The sequence below is a fragment of the Oncorhynchus gorbuscha genome, linkage group LG03 (assembly GCF_021184085.1).
Source record: "Oncorhynchus gorbuscha isolate QuinsamMale2020 ecotype Even-year linkage group LG03, OgorEven_v1.0, whole genome shotgun sequence".
Taxonomy (NCBI): Eukaryota; Metazoa; Chordata; class Actinopteri; order Salmoniformes; family Salmonidae; genus Oncorhynchus; species Oncorhynchus gorbuscha.
This window is the reverse complement of record NC_060175.1, coordinates 100,925,049-100,944,829: the sequence shown is the minus strand read 5'-3', so window position 1 is coordinate 100,944,829 and position 19,781 is coordinate 100,925,049. Positions and strand designations below refer to the sequence as shown.

At 44.7% G+C, this 19,781-nt stretch overlaps 1 protein-coding gene across 2 annotated transcripts in view; it reads right to left on the bottom strand.

The window, feature by feature from the left end:
• LOC124032374 (guanine nucleotide-binding protein G(i) subunit alpha-3-like) overlaps window positions 1–19,781 on the bottom strand; it is a 78,807-nt gene that overhangs the window by 37,501 nt on the left and 21,525 nt on the right. For both annotated transcript variants that reach the window (XM_046344734.1, XM_046344735.1), the window contains exons 2-3: window positions 18,529–18,571; window positions 3,475–3,616 (exon numbers count right to left, since the gene is read on the bottom strand). In XM_046344734.1, coding sequence (XP_046200690.1) covers window positions 3,475–3,616; window positions 18,529–18,571 — 185 coding nt within the window. The remainder of the gene's footprint in view (window positions 1–3,474; window positions 3,617–18,528; window positions 18,572–19,781) is intronic.

The following is a 19,781-nucleotide window of genomic DNA, read 5'->3' as shown; positions in this document are numbered from 1 at the left end:
TAGATATGTATAGATGGAAGGATGGAGGTAGATATGTATAGGGGGAGTGATGTAGGTAGATATGTATAGGGGGAAGGATGGAGGTAGATATGTATAGGGGGAAGGATGGAGGTAGATATGTATAGGGGGAAGGATGGAGGTAGATATGTATAGGGGGAAGGATGGAGGTAGATATGTATAGGGGGAAGGAGACTAAGCAACAGGATATAAGATAAACAGAGTAGCAGCAGCTTGTATGTTAGTGGGTGTGCAGGTGTGTAGAGTCAGTATAAATGTATGTGCATTATGTGAGTGAGCAGATGATGGAGTGAGTGTTTATGTTTTGGAGTGACAGTGTGTGTGTGTGTTGGAGTGACAGTGTGTGTGTGTGTTGGAGTGACAGTGTGTGGTGTAGTGTGTATTGTCATAACTCTCCCGTGAAGAATCAGGTTGCAGTGTCCTCTCTACAGCGCCCTCTCTCTCTCCCGCAGAGGGGGAGGCAGAGGGGGAGGCAGAGGGGGAGGCAGAGGGAGGGAGGGGGAGACAGAGGGGGAGACAGAGGGAGGGAGGGGGGAGGCAGAGGGGGAGACAGAGGGGGAGACAGAGGGAGGGAGGGGGAGAGAGGGGGAGACAGAGGAAGGGGGGAGGGATAAATGATTGAGCTCTGATAATATTATTAAATGTTACTGTAAATGGATTAGTATAAATGTAGAGGTTAGAGTGTAGAGGCGGCAGGTAGTCTAATGGTTAGAGTGTAGAGGCGGCAGGTAGTCTAATGGTTAGAGTGTAGAGGCGACAGGTAGTCTAATGATTAGAATGTTGGGCCAGTAACCGAAAGGTTGCAAGATCGAATCCAGAGCTGACAAGGTAAAAATAAATCTGTTGTTCTGCCCCTGAACAGGCAGTTAACCCACTGTTCCTAGGCTGTCTTTGAAAATAAGGATTTGTTCTAAACTGACTTGCCTAGTTAAATAAAAGGTCAAATAAGAATTTGATATATATATATATACGTATAGATTAGAGCAGCAGACATATCCCTGGACTACATAAGACAGGCTCTGCGTGTGTGTGTGTGTGTGTGTGTACTAACAAACTACATGCCTACTGTATGAGACAGTATATCCACACACACGCTACTTCATACAGTGTCATGAATTTAGTGTGGTGTTATGAATTGCATTGAATTGCATAACAAGGATAGTAGACAGGGTGGGAGTTATAAGCCTGTAATAAATATGTCATTGCAATGAGGAAATGTGTTGAGGAAATGTGTTGCAATGAAAAGAAAGAAAGAATGAAAGAAAGAAAGATTGAAATGAGAAATGATCAAATAAAGACAGAATGGCATAATGTTAAAAGCATTGATGCAGGTGAAGCTGCAGAACAAAATCAAAATTTAATTTTAACTTTATTTAACCAGGCAAGTCAGTTAAGAACACATTCTTATTTTCAATGACGGCCTAGGAACAGTGGGTTAACTGCCTGTTCAGGGGCAGAACGACAGATTCATACCTTGTCAGCTTGGGGGTTTGAACTCACAACCTTCCGGTTACTAGTCCAACGCTCTAACCACTAGGCTACCCTGCCGCCCCAGCAGATCAGGATTACAAATCAGGATTACAGCAAAGGATTTTGACATAAATTACCGTACTCTGACTCGGTATTGTCACACGGTTACCAGAGAAGCAGTTGAAAGTCAGACAGCCAAGCCAACAACAATGTTTGGCTACACAAAACCACGGCAGGTTTCTTCCACCTGATATAGAGATGCAGCTTGTATATGACTAGGTCAGCTGACATTTACTTTGGTCTGTTGCCAAGTGAGGTCAGAAGACTTGCCTACCAGTTTGCTGTGGCACAGCAGCTGTAGTTAGCGCCAATGTGGGCAGAGAAAGGCCAGCTCGGAGTGGCTTACAGGCTTCTTAAAGCACGACCCAATGCTGTCACTGAGAAAGAAGCAGGCAACTAGCCTTGGCAGGACAAGTAGCTTCTTCGACAATGTAGCATAAGTGATACAGAGATATACATTTTGGACCAGGAGACATACGGAATGTCGGTGAAACTGGGGTGACAGCTGTACATAAACCTGACAGAGTGGTGGGCAGACGTGGATTGAAACAAGCAGGGTCACTGACCTCCGCTGAAAGGGGAACCCTCGTCACAGTTCCGTCTCAGCCACAAGGAAAAGTATACCTCCATATTTTATATTCCCCCCCGTGTAAACGTTCACAATCATTTCCTGATCAACGGGACACCTGGCCCAAAAAGGAAGGGAAAATCCCTCCGGGTGGATGAAAGATGTGCACTTTGTTGACTTCCTGAAACATTTTGTCGAGCATACGAAGTACTCAAAGGAGAAGCCCCGTTTGTTTACTCCTTTTAGACAAAACCACAAGTCTCATCTGTCCATTGATGGACTCAATTATGCCAAAGATAATGGCGTAATTATGCTGTCATTCCCACCCCATTGCTCTCATCGGCTTCAACCCTTAGACAGGTCTGTCTACGGGACGCTAGAGGCACATCAACACAGTGATTCCAGCCCTGCCAGAACCCGGCACCATTCCAGCCCTGCCAGAACCCGGCACCATTCCAGCCCTGCCAGAACCCGGCACCATTCCAGCCCTGCCAGAACCCGGCACCATTCCAGCCCTGCCAGAACCCGGCACCATTCCAGCCCTGCCAGGCCCCGGCACCATTCCAGCCCTGCCAGGCCCCGGCACCATTCCAGCCCTGCCAGGCCCCGGCACCATTCCAGCCCTGCCAGGCCCCGGCACCATTCCAGCCCTGCCAGGCCCCGGCACCATTCCAGCCCTGCCAGGCCCCGGCACCATTCCAGCCCTGCCAGGCCCCGGCACCATTCCAGCCCTGCCAGGCCCCGGCACCATTCCAGCCCTGCCAGGCCCCGGCACCATTCCAGCACTGCCAGGCACCGGCACCATTCCAGCCCTGCCAGGCACCATTCCAGCCCTGCCAGGCCCCAGCACCATTCCAGCCCTGCCAGGCCCCAGCACCATTCCGGCCCCATTCCAGCCCTGCCAGGCCCCATTCCAGCCCTGCCAGGCCCCATTCCAGCCCTGCCAGGCCCCATTCCAGCCCTGCCAGGCCCCGGCACCATTCCAGCCCTGCCAGGCCCCGGCTCCATTCCAGCCCTGCCAGGCTCCATTCCAGCCCTGCCAGGCCCCGGCACCATTCCAGCCCTGCCAGGCCCCATTCCAGCCCTGCCAGGCCCCGGCACCATTCCAGCCCTGCCAGGCCCCATTCCAGCCCTGCCAGGCCCCATTCCAGCCCTGCCAGGCCCCAGCACCATTCCAGCCCTGCCAGGCCCCAACACCATTCCAGGCCTGCCAGGCTCCATTCCAACCCTGCCTGGCACGAGCTCAGACGCAGACCTGCCCAGTTCTTATGCTCACCCATGTCCAGTGAACAACCCAACCCCTTGATTAGTTCTATCAGCTAGTCTAGAATACATAGAACATAGAACAATATGCCTACCGCTCGTGTGGCGTCTCCAAAGTCTATCTTTAGGCGTCCCATGGCTCTGATGATGGCGATGATAGACTGGATTGTGTTGCTGTACACCACCACTCTGTACTGTTTACACTCCTCCTCAGAGTAGCCGGCCTCATGGATGATCCTGAATGGGAGGACACAGAGGTTGATCTTTTTTACATTTTCAGATCAGACCCGGGTTTCTAAAACATGAATTATATATATATTTTTTAATACTCCCACTCCCCCCCCGCCTCTGTTGAGTTGGCTTAATAAACCAATAGAAAAACCAATAGAAAAAGTCTCAAAACTGCAAAAACTTCCCATCTGGCAGACTCAAGAAAACACTTAAAAGTATTTGAAAGGATATTTTTTCAAATATTTGAGCTCAGATCTGTTTCAGATCAACCCAAGTAACATGTAATGCTTCACAGAAGTCACTGGGCATTTTCCAATGTCAATATCCACTTAGCATGAAGCAATGTATTAGACACTCACACTATGTGGTGAGGACATTGGATCACAGCCAATCTCTAATAAGGCTGATCAAGAACAGGACAACATTCAGGACGATCTTTTAGATTTCAGATCAAAACAAGAAGGGCAGCGACTTTTCCAAAGTTCCTGGTTTGCGGAAATCTTGGTTGGTGAATTCTCTTCTTATTCCAGTAATTCTTCAACTGGGATATCTGGAAATAAACCTGGTCATTTTAGGGAAGGTTTCTGGAAATAAACCTGGTCATTTTAGGGAAGGTTTCTGGAAATAAACCTAGTCATTTTAGGGAAGGTTTCTGGAAATAAACCTGGTCATTTTAGGGAAGGTTTCTGGAAATAAACATGGTCATTTTAGGGAAGGTTTCTGGAAATAAACCTGGTCATTTTAGGGAAGGTTTCTGGAAATAAACCTGGTCATTTTAGGGAAGGTTTCTGGAAATAAACCTGGTCATTTTAGGGAAGGTTTCTGGAAATAAACCTAGTCATTTTAGGGAAGGTTTCTGGAAATAAAGCTGGTCATTTTAGGGAAGGTTTCTGGAAATAAAGCTGGTCATTTTAGGGAAGGTTTCTGGAAATAAAGCTGGTCATTTTAGGGAAGGTTTCTGGAAATAAAGCTAGTCATTTTAGGGAAGGTTTCTGGAAATAAAGCTAGTCATTTTAGGGAAGGTTTCTGGAAATAAACCTGGTCATTTTAGGGAAGGTTTCTGGAAATAAACCTGGTCATATTAGGGAAGGTTTCTGGAAATAAACCTGGTCATTTTAGGGAAGGTTTCTGGAAATAAACCTGGTCATTTTAGGGAAGGTTTATAGAAATATACCTGGTCATTTTAGGGAAGGTTTCTGGAAATAAACCTGGTCATTTTAGGGAAAGTTTCTGGAAATAAACCTGGTCATTTTAGGGAAGGTTTCTGGAAATAAAGCTGGTCATTTTAGGGAAGGTTTCTGGAAATAAAGCTAGTCATTTTAGGAAAGGTTTCTGGAAATAAAGCTAGTCATTTTAGGGAAGGTTTCTGGAAATAAGGCTAGTCATTTTAGGGAAGGTTTCTGGAAATAAAGCTAGTCATTTTAGGGAATGTTTCTGGAAACAAAGCTAGTCATTTTAGGGAATGTTTCTGGAAACAAAGCTAGTCATTTTAGGGAATGTTTCTGGAAATAAAGCTAGTCATTTTAGGGAAGGTTCCTGGAAATAAACCTGGTCATTTTAGGGAAGGTTTCTGGAAATAAACCTGGTAATTTTAGGGAAGGTTTCTGGAAATAAACCTAGTCATTTTAGGGAAGGTTTCTGGAAATAAACCTAGTCATTTTAGGGAAGGTTTCTGGAAATAAACCTAGTCATTTTAGGGAAGGTTTCTGGAAATAAAGCTGGTCATTTTAGGGAAGGTTTCTGGAAATAAAGCTGGTCATTTTAGGGAAAGTATCTGGAAATAAAGCTGGTCATTTTAGGGAAGGTTTCTGGAAATAAAGCTGGTCATTTTAGGGAAGGTTTCTGGAAATAAAGCTAGTCATTTTAGGGAAGGTTTCTGGAAATAAAGCTAGTCATTTTAGGGAAGGTTTCTGGAAATAAAGCTGGTCATTTTAGGGAAGGTTTCTGGAAATAAACCTAGTCATTTTAGGGAAGGTTTCTGGAAATAAACCTAGTCATTTTAGGGAAGGTTTCTGGAAATAAACCTAGTCATTTTAGGGAAGGTTTCTGGAAATAAACCTGGTCATTTTAGGGAAGGTTTCTGGAAATAAAGCTGGTCATTTTAGGGAAGGTTTCTGGAAATAAAGCTGGTCATTTTAGGGAAAGTATCTGGAAATAAAGCTGGTCATTTTAGGGAAGGTTTCTGGAAATAAAGCTAGTCATTTTAGGGAAGGTTTCTGGAAATAAACCTGGTCATTTTAGGGAAGGTTTCTGGAAATAAAGCTAGTCATTTTAGGGAATGTTTCTGGAAACAAAGCTAGTCATTTTAGGGAATGTTTCTGGAAACAAAGCTAGTCATTTTAGGGAATGTTTCTGGAAATAAAGCTAGTCATTTTAGGGAAGGTTCCTGGAAATAAACCTGGTCATTTTAGGGAAGGTTTCTGGAAATAAACCTGGTCATTTTAGGGAAGGTTTCTGGAAATAAACCTAGTCATTTTAGGGAAGGTTTCTGGAAATAAACCTAGTCATTTTAGGGAAGGTTTCTGGAAATAAACCTAGTCATTTTAGGGAAGGTTTCTGGAAATAAAGCTGGTCATTTTAGGGAAGGTTTCTGGAAATAAAGCTGGTCATTTTAGGGAAAGTATCTGGAAATAAAGCTGGTCATTTTAGGGAAGGTTTCTGGAAATAAAGCTGGTCATTTTAGGGAAGGTTTCTGGAAATAAAGCTAGTCATTTTAGGGAAGGTTTCTGGAAATAAACCTAGTCATTTTAGGGAAGGTTTCTGGAAATAAACCTAGTCATTTTAGGGAAGGTTTCTGGAAATAAACCTGGTCATTTTAGGGAAGGTTTCTGGAAATAAAGCTAGTCATTTTAGGGAAGGTTTCTAGAAATAAAGCTAGTCATTTTAGGGAAGGTTTCTGGAAATAAACCTAGTCATTTTAGGGAAGGTTTCTGGAAATAAACCTGGTCATTTTAGGGAAGATTTCTGGAAATAAAGTTACATGATTTGGCTTCACAGAAGTCTCTAGTCTAAGGGCTGACTGAAATGTTCCTCGATGTGTGGACATGTAGGACAAGACATTTCAAAAACCAATCAACTTTTAATAGCATGGTGAATTGTGTGAAGAGGCGTGGGCTTTCTTAATGTGGGAATCCAGGGTTGGGAGTCTATTCAGGCCATTCCAGGCCAGCATCTGTGGCCATTGTTCAGTTTGTTATGTAATGGGTGCTTCCTCCATCCTCGCTCTGCCTGAGCAGTGCCATGCTACATGAGGCTAGCGTCTCTATATGCATACACAGAACACGGTCACATGCACACACACAAGACACACACAGACTGACAGAGCTGAACTCAGCTGTCGATGCCGATTCTCCCTGAACAATTAACCCCTCAGAAAATACTGTACATATTTTTTTAATCAGTCAACTGTTTGATAAGTTAAAATGATCAGTTACATAACTTATTAAAATGTCATCACCAGAAATGGTAACAGTAACCTTTGATTTTGTTCATACAAGTTTGTCAGAATCCAGTTTGGACTGAAATATGCCACCATCCATCCTGGTGTATGCGAGTTTGATAGAATTCCATTTGGGCTGCAACTAGAGCTGAACGATTAACAATACACCCCCACCCCTCTGATAATTAAATATCTAAGTGACCGATTCATTTAGTTGAATTCCGTTTAGTTCATTTTTGTGTGAGCTCAACGCACCGTTTCTCTAAAGGCAAATCCTATCAAGCACGAGAGACATCACATCAAGAATGAACTGTGGGACGCTGTAGGGAGTTGTAGTTTTCAATAGGCAAAATAATCAACCTAGTTCAGCGCAGAAAACATTGTAATTAACAACAATGAGCAGGATCCATTGCGCTTATTCTTCCCGGCACAGCACAAAGACCACATGAGAGAGGACTGTACACAACCCAGCAAACGAGAGGGATAGAGACAGTTCAGGAGGTATAGCTCTACTAACCGATTGATAGTTGTAGCAGTCTTGAAACCATGTCTTACCTACTTTGAAGAACTATTAAAATGGTGATTTTATCAAACAGGTCTGCAGCACGGTCCGCTGTGACAACCCAATGATCACAGGCCGCCGTGACAACCCAATGATCACAGGCCGCCGTGACAACCCAATGATCACAGGGCCGCCGTGACAACCCAATGATCACAGGGCCGCCGTGACAACCCAATGATCACAGGGCGCCGTGACAACCCAATGATCACAGGGCGCCGTGACAACCCAATGATCACAGGGCAGCCGTGACAACCCAATGATCACAGGGCAGCCGTGACAACCCAATGATCACAGGGCAGCCGTGACAACCCAATGATCACAGGGCAGCCGTGACAACCCAATGATCACAGGGCAGCCGTGACAACCCAATGATCACAGGGCAGCCGTGACAACCCAATGATCACAGGGCAGCCGTGACAACCCAATGATCACGTGCAGCCGTGACAACCCAATGATCACGGGGCGCCGTGACAACCCAATGATCACGGGGCATCCGTGACAACCCAATGATCACGGGGCAGCCGTGACAACCCAATGATCACGGGGCAGCCGTGACAACCCAATGATCACGGGGCAGCCGTGACAACCCAATGATCACAGGGCAGCCGTGACAACCCAATGATCACGGGGCAGCCGTGACAACCCAATGATCACGGGGCAGCCGTGACAACCCAATGATCACGGGGCAGCCGTGACAACCCAATGATCACGGGGCAGCCGTGACAACCCAATGATCACGGGGCAGCCGTGACAACCCAATGATCACGGGGCAGCCGTGACAACCCAATGATCACGGGGCAGCCGTGACAAACCAATGATCACGGGGCAGCCGTGACAACCCAATGATCACGGGGCAGCCGTGACAACCCAATGATCACGGGGCAGCCGTGACAACCCAATGATCACGGGGCAGCCGTGACAACCCAATGATCACGGGGCAGCCGTGACAACCCAATGATGATATATGATATATGCCATTTAGCAGACGCTTTTATCCAAAGCGACTTACAGTCATGTGTGCATACATTCTACGTATGGGTGGTCCCGGGGATCGAACCCACTACCCTGGCGTTACAAGCGCCATGCTCTACCAACTGAGCTACAGAAGGACAACCCAATGATCACGGGGCAGCCGTGACAACCCAATGATCACGGGGCAGCCGTGACAACCCAATGATCACGGGGCAGCCGTGACAACCCAATGATCACGGGCCCGCCGTGACAACCCAATGATCACGGGGCCGCCGTGACAACCCAATGATCACGGGGCCGCCGTGACAACCCAATGATCACGGGGCCGCCGTGACAACCCAATGATCACGGGGCCGCCGTGACAACCCAATGATCACGGGGCCGCCGTGACAACCCAATGATCACAGGGCCGCCGTGACAACCCAATGATCACAGGGCCGCCGTGACAACCCAATGATCACATTGCCGCCGTGACAACCCAATGATCACAGGGCCGCCGTGACAACCCAATGATCACAGGGCCGCCGTGACAACCCAATGATCACAAGGCCGCCGTGACAACCCAATGATCACAGGGCCGCCGTGACAACCCAATGATCACAGGCCCAGCCTTTTCACTAGCCAAGATGAGCTTGGATAGTTGGGGACCACAGAGAAAGTTAGACCAGTATTAAACATTATGAGAACAGATTATTGAATGGGGAAAAACATTAAGAACACTTCCTTGACAGACTGACCACCATCTACTACTTCCGTGACAGACTGACCACCATCTACTACTTCCGTGACAGACTGACCACCATCTACTACTTCCGTGACAGACTGACCATCATCTACTACTTCCGTGACAGACTGGCCATCATCTATTACTTCCATGACAGACGGACCATCATCTACTACTTCCATGACAGACTGACCATCATCTACTACTTCCGTGACAGACTGACCATCATCTACTACTTCCATGACAGACTGACCAGGTGAATCCAGGTAAATACTATTAAGAGAGTAAATGGGCAAGACAAAAAAAATGTAAGTTGCCTTTGAACGGGGAATGGTAGTATGTAGGTGCCAGGCACAGGGGTTTGAGTCAAGAACTGCAACGCTACTGCTTTGTTTCATTCTCAACAGATTCCTGTGTGTATCAAGAATGTATCAAGAATGGTCTACCACCCAAAGTACAGTACCAGTCAAAAATGTGGACACACCTACACGGTGACCTCACCTGGCTTAACCGGTGCCTCAAGAGACAAAACCTCTCATCGACACTCAATGCCTAGGTTTACCTCCACTGTATTCACATCCTACCATACCCGTCTGTACATTATGCCTTGAATCTATTCTTCCGCACCCAGAAATCTGCTCTGTTCCGAATGCACGAGACAACCAGTTCTTATAGCCTTTAGCCATACCCTTATACTACTCCTCCTCTGTTCCTCTGGTGATGTAGAGGTGAATCCAGGCCTTGCAGCCCCCAGCACCAATCCCATTCCCCAGACGCTCTCATTTGTTGACTTCTGTAACCGTAAAAGCCTTGGTTTCATGCATGTCAACATCAGAAGCCTCCTCCCTAAGTTTGTTTTATTCACTGCTTTAGCACACCCCGCCAACCCTGATGTCCTAGCCATGTCTGAATACTGGCTTAGGAAGGCCACCAAAAATGTCCATCCCCAAATACAACTTCTTCGACAAGATAGAACTGCCAAAGGGGGGCGGAGTTTCAATCTACTGCAGAGATAGCGTGCAGAGTTCTGTCGCACTATCCAGTTTTGTGCCCACACAATTCGAGCTTCTACTTTAAAAAAAACTACTTTCCAGAAACAAGTCTCTCACTGTTGCCGCTTGTTATAGACCCCCTGTCCAGCTGTGCCCTGGACACCAGATGTGAATTGATTGAAGAAAGATGGGGGGCAGAGTTTGTTCTGTTAGGTGACCTAAACTGGGATATGTTTAACACCCCGGCCATTCTACAATCTAAACTAGATGCCCTCAATCTCACACAAATGATTAAGGAACCTACCAGGTACAACCCTAAATCCGTAACCATGGGCACCCTCTTAGATATCATCCTGACCAACTTGCCCTTTAAATACACCTCTGCCGTCTTCAACCAGGATCTCAGCGATCACTGCCTCATTGCCTGCCTGCGTGATGGGTCCACAGTCAAATGGCCATGCCTCATCACTGTCAAACGCTCCCTAAAACACTTCAGCGAGCAGGCCTTTCTTATCGACTTGGCCCAGGAATCCTGGAAGGATATTGACCTCATCCCGTCAGTTGAGGATTCCTGTTTGCTCTACAAAAGTGCTTCCCTCACCATCTTAAATAAGCATGCCCCGTTCAAAAAATGAAGACCTAAGAACAGATATAAACCTTGGTTCACCCCAGACTTGACTGCTCTTGACCAGCACATAAACATCCCGTGGCGTGCTGCATTCACGTCGAATAGCCCCCCAACTTTTCAGGGAAGTCAGGAACCAATATACTCAGTCAGATAGATCAAACAGAAATGTGCATCCTGTAGCACTAATTCAAAAAAGTTTTGGGACACTCAAGTCCATGGAAGATAAGAGCACCTCCTCACAGCTGCCCACTGCACTGAGGCTAGGAAACACTGTCACCACCAATAGATCTACAATAATCGATCATTCCAATAAGCATTTTTCTATGGCTGGCCACGCTTTCAACCTGGCTACCCCAGCCAACATCATCAGCAACCCCTGCAGCAACTTCCCCCAGCCCTCCCCGCTTCTCTTTCACCCAAAACCAGACAGCTGATGATCTGAAAGAGCTGCAAAATCTGTATCCCTACAAAGACAATCTGGACCCTCTCTTTCTAAAATTATCCACCGGAATTGTTGCCACCCCTATTACTAGCCTGTTCAACCTCTCTTTTGTATCGTCTGAGATCACAAAGATTGGAAAGCTGCCGCGGTCATTCCCCTCTTCAAAGGGGGATACACTCAGACCCAATCTGTTATAGACCTACATGCATCCTGCCCTGTATTTCAAAAATCTTAGAAAGCCAAGTTAACAAACAGATCGACCATTTCAAATCCCACCGCACCTTCTCCACTATGGAATCTGGTTTCCAAGTTGGTCATGGGTGCACCTCGACCACGCTCAAGGTCCTAAACGATATCATAACTGCCATTGATAAGAGACAATACTGTGCAGCTGTATTCATTGACCTGGCCAAGGCTTTCGACTATGTCAATCACTGCATTCTTATCCGCAGACTCAATAGCCTTGGTTTCTCAAGTGACTGCCTCGCCTGATTCACCAATTAATTCTCAGAGTTCAGCCTGTCAAATCGGAGGGCCTGTTGTACGGACCTCTGGCTGTCTATGGGGGTGCCACAGGGTTCAATTCTCGGGCCGACTATTTTCTCTGTATATATCAATGATGTTGCTCTTGCTGCTGGTGATTCTCTGATCCACCTCCACGCAGACGACACCATTCTGTATACATCTAGCCCTTCTTTGGACACTGTGTTAACAAACCTCCAGACGAGCTTCAATGCCATACAACTCTCCTTCCGTGGCCTCCAACTGCTTTTAAAATGCTAGTAAAACTAAATGCATGCTCATCAACCGATTGTTGCCCGCACGTCCAGCATCACTACTCTGGACGGTTCTGACTTGGAATATGTGGGACAACCACAAATACCTAGGTGTCTGGTTAGACTGTAAACTCTCCTTCCAGACTCACATTAAACATCCAATCCAAAAATAAATCTAGAATGGGATTCCTATTTTGCAACAAAGAATCCTTCACTCATGCTGCCAAACATACCCTCGTAAAACTTACTATCCTACCGATCCTCGACTTCGGCGATGTCATTTACAAAATAGCCTCCAACACTCTACTCAGCAAACTGGATGTAGTCTATAACAATGTCATCTGTTTTGTCACCAAATCCCCATACTACCCATCACTGCGACCTGTATGCTCTCATTAGCTGACCCTCACTACATATTTGTCGCCAAACCCACTGGCTCCAGGTCATCTACAAGTCTTTGCTAGGTAAAGCCCCGCCTTATCTCAGCTCACTGATCACCATAGCAACATCCACTCTTCTACATTTGCACAAACTGTACATAGATTTTCCTATTGTGTTATTGACTGTACGTTTGTTGATATGTAACTATGTGTCGTTGTTTTTGTCACACTGCTTTTCTTTATCTTGGCCAAGTCACAGTTGTAAATGAGAACTTGTTCTCAACTGGCCTACCTGGTTAAATAAAGGTGAAATAAACAAATGTTTAAAAAATTAAAAGGGTTTTGTTTTTACTAATCTCTACATTGTAGAATAATAGTGAAACCATCAAAACTAGGAAATAACACACATGGAATCATGTAGTAACAAAATAAGTTTTAAAGATTCTTCAAAGTAGCCACCCTTTGCCTTGATGACAGCTTTGCACACATGTTGCATTCTCTCAACCAGCTTCATGAGGTAGTTACATGGAATGCATTTCAATTAACAGGTGTGCCTTGTTAAAAGTACATGTGTGGAATTGCTTTCTTTCTTAAAGTGTTTGAGCCAATCAGTTGTGTTGTGACAAGGTAGAGGTGGTGTACAGAAGATAGCCCTATTTGGTAAAATACCAAGTCCATATTATGGCATGAACAGCTAAAATAAGCAAAGAGAAATGACAGTCCATCATTACTTTAAGACATGAAGGTCAGTCAATGCGGAAAATTTCAAGAACTTTGAAAGTTTCTTCAAGTGCAGTCACAAAAACCATCAAGCACTATGATGGAACTGGCTCTCATGAGGACCGCCACAGGAAAGGAAGACCCAGAGTTACCTCTGCTGCAGAGGGTAAGTTCATTAGAGTTACCAGCCTCAGAAATTGCACCCCAAATAAATGCTTCAGAGTTCAAGTAACAGACACATTTCAAAATCAACTCAGAGGAGACTGCGTGAATCAGGCCTTCATGATCGAATTGCTGCAAAGAAACCACTACTTAAAAGGACACCAATAAGAAGAAGAGACTTGCTTGGGCCAAGAAACACGACCAGTGGAAATCTGTCCAAATTTGAGATTTTTGGTTCCAACCGTCTTTGTGAGACACAGAGTAGGTGAACGGATGATCTCTGCATGTGTGGTTCCCACCGTGAAGCATGGAGGAGGTGGTGTGGAGGTGCTTTGCTGGTGACACTGTCAGTGATTTATTTAGAATTCAAAACACACTTAACCAGCAAGGCTACCAAAACAATCTGCAGCGATACGCCATCCCATCTGGTTTGCGCTTAGTGGAACAATCATTTGTTTTTCAACAGGACAATGACCCAACACACCTCCAGGCTGTGTAAGGGCTATCTGACCAAGAAGGAAAATCGAGTGCTGCATCAGATGACCTGATCACCTGGCCTCCACAATCGACCTCAACCCAATTGAGATGGTTCAGGACGAGTTTGACTGCAGAGTGAAGGAAAAGAAGCCAACAAGTTCAGCATATGTGGGAACTCCTTCAAGACTGTTGGAAAAGCATTCCAGATTAATCTTGTTGAGAAAATTCCAAGAATGTGCAAAGCTGTCATTAAGGCCAAAGGTGCCTACTTTGAAGAATATCAAATATATATTGATTTGTTACTGACTGAATCCATGTGTTATTTCATAGTTTATGTCTTCACTATTATTCCAAATCTTCAAAAAGAAAGAAAAACCCTTGAATGAGTACATGTCCAAACTGTTGACAGGTCCTGTACATCCAGACAACTGTGGGAAGCTTTGGATAAGCATTTCACAGGGATGAAAGAGAAACCTTGTCGAGTCCCATGCCCCGACCAATTGAAGCTGTTCTGAAGGGGGTGCAACTTCTGAAGGGGGTGCAACTCAATATTACACTGAACAACAAGTGTCGGTCCCATGTTTCATGAGCTGAAATAAAAGATCACAGAAATGTTCCATTATGGCACAAAAAGCTTATTTCTCAAAAATGTTTTTACGTGCTAGTTCACGTTTCTCCTATGCCAAGATAATCATCCACCTGACAGGCGATTAAACAGCATGATCATTACACAGGTGCACCTTGTGCTGGCGACAATAAAAGGCCACTCTAAAATGTGCAGTTGTGTCACAAAACACAATGCCACAGATGTCTCAAGTTGAGGGAGCAATTGGAATGCTGACTACAGGAATGTCCACTAGAGTTGTTGCCGGATAATTTTATTATTTTTCTACCATAAGCTGCCTCCAATGTTGTTTAAGAGAATTTGGCAGTACGTCCAATCGGCCTCACAACCACAGACTACGTGTAACAACACCAGCCCAGGACCTCCACATCCGGTTTCTTCACCTTTGGGATCGTCTGAAACCACCTGGACAGCCGATGAAACTGTGGTTTTGCACAACTGAATAATTGCTGCACAAACTATTAGAAACAGTCTCAGGGAAGCTCATCTGCATGCTCGTCGTCCTCACAAGGGCTTAACCGACTTTATTGGACAAATGCTCACCTGAGATGGCCACAGGTAACGCTGTAGAAGTGTGCTCTTCATGGATGAATCTGGGTTTCAACTGTACCGGGCAGATGGCAGACAGCATGTATGGTGTCGTGTGGGTGAACGGTTTGCTAATGTTAACGTTGTGAACAGAGTGCCCCATGGTGGTGGTGGGGTTATGGTATGGGCAGGCATAAGCTTCGAACAACAAACGCAATTGAATTTTATCGATGGCTATTTGAATGCACAGATATGCAGTGACAAGATCCTGAGGCCCATTGTTGTGCCATTCATACGCCGCCATCACCTCATGTTTCAGCATGATAATGCACAGCCCCAATTCCTGGAAGCTGAAAATGTCACAGTTCTTCCATGACCTGCATACTCACCAGACATGTGAGGAGTGGGGCAACATTCCACAGGCCACAAATCAACAGGCTGATCAACTATGTGAAGGAGATATGCAGCGTGACACGAGGCAAATGGTGGTCACACCAGATACTGACTGGTTTTCTGATCCAATCCTACTTTTTTTTAACAGGTATCTGTGACCAACAGAAGCATATCTGGATTCCCAGTCATGTGAAATCCATAGATTACACCTAATGAATGTATTTAAATTAATATTTGAAATTGTTGCATGTTGTGTTTATATTTATATTTTTGTTCACTATACAGTAGGACAGAGAAGGTGTTCCTAGCGCACAAACGTTTTTGAGAAAGATATTTTTAAATGTAAAATTCTATTGAGAAACTAATGAATTAAAGTTAATTTGTTTATGTAAATATCTTAAAATGTAGCGATTTTAAGGTTTGTGTCACTAGATTTTGGGTGGGATCGCAAGACATTTAAGGGGTAAAAACAAAATGGGGTCCCAAGAAATTCTGGCGGGAAAGAAAAAAAATGGGGTCATCGCTGAAAATGTTTGAATACCACTGTATTAGATGGTTGTCTAAGATATTGAATAATAAAGTCAAACAAAATATACACACTCAGTGGCGAATATATTAGGTACATCCATCCAGTAACAGGTCGGACCCCCACTTTAACCTTCAGAACAGCATGGGAACGTTGCTCAATTTGTATCAAGGGATCTCTCGTGTGCCAGGAAAACATTCCCCACACCATTCCACAAACAGCCTGTACCGCAGACACTAGACAGGATGGGGCCATGGACTCATGCTGTTTATTCCAAATCCTATCATCAGCATGACACAACAGGAACTGGAATTCGTCAAACAAGGTTATGTTTTTCCCACTCCCACTCGTGTACCCACTGGAACTGCTGCTGCTTCTTCTTCTTCTTGGTTTTAGCTGATGGGAGTGGAACCCGGTGTGGCCGTCTGCTGCAAAAGCCCTCCATGACAAGGATCGACTAGTTGTGGCTTCCGAAATGCCGTTCTGCACACACTGCGCCGTTATTTGTGGCCCGCCTGTTAGCTTGTATGATTCTTGCCATTCTCCTTCGACCTCCCATCAACGAGCTGGTTTTTTGTTTGTTGTACCATGCACACATTCAACCTAGACACAGTCGTGCATGAAGAGCCCAGGAGGCCGGATATTTCTAAAATACTGGCACCGACGATCATTCCACGCTCAAAGACGCTTAGCGGTCACTAGTTTTGCCCATTCTAATGTTCAAACGAACAGTAACTGAATGCCTCGATGCCTGTCTGCCTGATTTATATACAGTTGAAGTCGGAAGTTTACATACAGAAAACCAAGCCAAAAAACATTTCAATTCCGTTTTTCACAATTCCTGACATTTAATCTAAATAAAAATTCCCTGTCTTAGGTCAGTTAGGATCACCACTATTTTAAGAATGTGAAATGTCAGAATAATAGTAAAGATAATTATTTATTTCAGCTTTAATTTCTTTCATCACATTCCCAGTGGGTCAGAAGTGTACATACACTCAATTAGCATTGCCTTTAAATTGCCTTTAAATTGTTTAACTTGGGTCAAACGTTTCGTGTAGCCTTCCATAAGCTTGAATTTTGGCCTATTCCTCCTGACAGAGCTGGTGTATCTGAGTCAGGTTTGTAGGCCTCCTTGCTTGCACACGCTTTTTCGGTTCTGCCCACAAATTTGACAGGATTGAGGTCAGGGCTTTGTGATGGCCACTCCAATACCTTGACTTTCTTGTCCTTAAGCAATTTTTCCACAACTTTAGAAGTATGCTTGGGGTCATTGTCCATTTGGAAGACCCATTTCCGACCAAGCTTTAACTTCCTGACTGATGTCTTGAGATATTGCTTCAATATATCCACAGAATTTTCCCCCCTCATGATGCCATCTATTTTGTGAAGTGCACCAGTCCCTCCTGCAGCAAAGCAGCCCCACAACATGATGCTGGCACCCCCGTGCTTCACGTTTGGGATGGTGTTCTTCAGCTTGCAAGCATCCTCCTTCCTGAGCAGTATGACAACTGCGTGGTCCCATGGTGTTTATACTTGGGTACTTTTGTTTGCACAGATGAACGTGGTACCTTCAGGCATGTGGAAATTGCTCCCAAGGATGAACCAAACCAGAGGTCTACAATTATTTTATCTGAGGTCTTCGCTGATTTATTTTGATTTTCCCAGGATGTTAAGCAAAGAGGCAGGGAGTTTGAAGGTAGGCCTTGAAATACATCCACAGGTACACCTCCAATTTATGTTAATTAGCCTATCAGAAGCTTCTAAAGCTATGACATCATTTTCTGGAATTTTCCAATCTGTTTAAAGGCAGTCAACTTAGTGTATGCAAACTTCTGACCCACTGGAATTGTGATACAGTGAATTATAAGTGAAATAATCTGTCTGTAAACAATTGTTGGAAAAATTACTTGTGTCATGCATAAAGTAGATGTCCTAACCGACTTGCCAAAACTATAGTTTGTTAACAAGAAATTTGTGAAGTGGTTGAAAAACGAGTTTTAATGACTCCAACCTAAGTGTTTGTAAACTTCCGACTTCAACTGTGGCAAGACACGGCCACATGACTCACTGTCTCTGAGAGCAATCCATTTTCATGAAAGGGGTAGTGTACCTAATAAACTGGCCAGTGTATATACACACACACACACAGCTGAAATATTTTATTTAAGCAAAGTAAAGCGAATAAATTATGGTTAATAAGTGATAACCAGTAATGAGCAGTCACTACCGTCATGGGGCTCTTTATTTTATGTGGATAGAGACAATGTAATGTTTTCAATGTTTTGCCAGCTGATTGTTAGCAATATTTGGCTTTGGGATCTCAATTAAAAAGCTCTAAAATAATTTCAAGTTCATATCTCATAAACCCCATCTAGTAAAATAAAACATGATCATTAAAAGCACTAATCGCTACAACATTCTACCCATGAAAACATAATGAATAGAACAGGCTTGGAATCTCATCACCATCTCATTCTAGTTCTGTGTCGCTTCCATTAAAGAGAGTGAGCGTTTCATAGAATACAGTTTGGACTGCAAAGTGCTCACATCGTGAAGTGGTTGAACTTACTTCATCTGCTTCACTATTGTACTTTTCCCAGACTCCCCAGCACCTGAAAAGAAGAAAAGAGACATCAATTACAGGAGAACTAGGCCTACATTTGTTAGCCTAGAACAGTTGGTTCTCTCCCTCTCTCACTCACTCTCAGCCCCCTCCCGTACTCCCTGTTCACCTATGACTGCGTGGCCAAGCACGCCTCCAACTCAATCATCAACTTTGCAGACGACACAACAGTAGTAGGCTTGATTACCAACAATGACGAGACAGCCTACATGGAGGAGGTGAGGGCTCTGGGAGTGTGGTGCCTGAAAAACAACCTCTCACTCAACGTCAACGAAACAAAGGAGATGAATGTGGACTTCTGGAAACAGCGCCTCTTCAACCTCAAGAGCTAAAAGGCGAGGGCATTGGGAGGGTGATGCAATAAGGCGTGCCAACATATCTCATCAGCCACCTGGTGGAAGGGACTTTGTGGAGGCTGTGTTAAATTTGCAAGTGAAGTAGATAATAAACAAAAGAGAACTAAACAATAAAAATGAACGTTAAACATCACACTCACAAAAGTTCCAAAAGAATAAAGACATTTCAAATGTCATATTATGTACAAAAATAAATAAACAAATATGGGTTGTATTTACAATGGTGTTTGTTCTTCACTGGTTGCCCTTTTCTTGTAGCAACAGGTCACACATCTTGCTGCTGTGACGCCACACTGGTATTTCACCCAGTAGATATGAGTTTTTTTGTTTTCAAATTCTTCGTGGATCTGTGTAATCTGAGGGAAATATGTGTCTCTAATATGGTCATACATTTGGCAGGAGGTTAGGAAGTACAGCTCAGTTTCCACCTCATGTCTCTCGCTCTCTCTGACAAGAGCGTGCTGTCTGTCTGTCTGTCTGCCTCTCTGATAGGAGTGAGTGATTCTCTCCATCTCTGATTGGAGCGTGCTGTCTGTCTGTCTGCCTCTCTGATTGGAGCGTGTGATTCTCTCCATCTCTGATTGGAGCGTGCTGTGTGTCTATTTTAAGACTTCTGAAGAGAGATTAAATACAAATAAAAGATGATGCTGTCATCAACCTGTCTGGGTGCTCTGTACATGGAGATCCTATTAAAATGACATTCTAATTCTTAATTATATGGTTCTGCATAGCCAAGGTGATGGTGAATGGGAGGAGGGAGGGTCTTGTGAAGCACAGCCAATGAGCTCAATGTGATGATGTTTTAGCATAGTCAAACATTCTATTGGACAGAAAAATAGCAAT